At 39.1% G+C, this 289-nt stretch overlaps 1 protein-coding gene across 1 annotated transcript; it reads right to left on the bottom strand.

The window, feature by feature from the left end:
- On the bottom strand, positions 1-252 carry OGAPHI_006556 (uncharacterized protein; the record flags this gene model as incomplete). Its single annotated transcript, XM_046207854.1, has 1 exon — positions 1-252. A coding segment is annotated over one exon (252 nt), but the record flags the coding sequence as incomplete, so codon positions are not given.
- Between the last annotated feature and the right edge of the window lie 37 nt (positions 253-289).

Here is a 289-nt window from a genome sequence, read left to right as displayed (position 1 = left end):
ATACAGAGAACGACCCAATGTAGTTTCAACATGGTCAATGAATCTATCCTGGAAGTCATCTGGTTTCTCAAACTTCTTAACTTGATGCTTGTTCCACAAAGCACGAGACTTCAATGGAATAGTTGCATCGATAGACTTGATCTCCTGAGGCAAGAAACCTGTCAATCTCCTCGTTAGACGAGGTACTTGACGATGGTTGCTAGGTTCTTCAGTGATCATGTCATTAGTAGTACTGGAGGAAGTTGGCGACATTGTAATTGTTAAGTGTAAATTATTTCTCAATAATTTT

This window comes from Ogataea philodendri, assembly GCF_020536065.1.
Source record: "Ogataea philodendri strain CBS6075 chromosome Unknown scaffold432, whole genome shotgun sequence".
In the NCBI taxonomy this organism is placed as follows: Eukaryota; Fungi; Ascomycota; class Pichiomycetes; order Pichiales; family Pichiaceae; genus Ogataea; species Ogataea philodendri.
The sequence above is the reverse complement of the archived record's forward strand: the minus strand, read 5'-3'. Positions and strand labels throughout refer to the sequence as shown.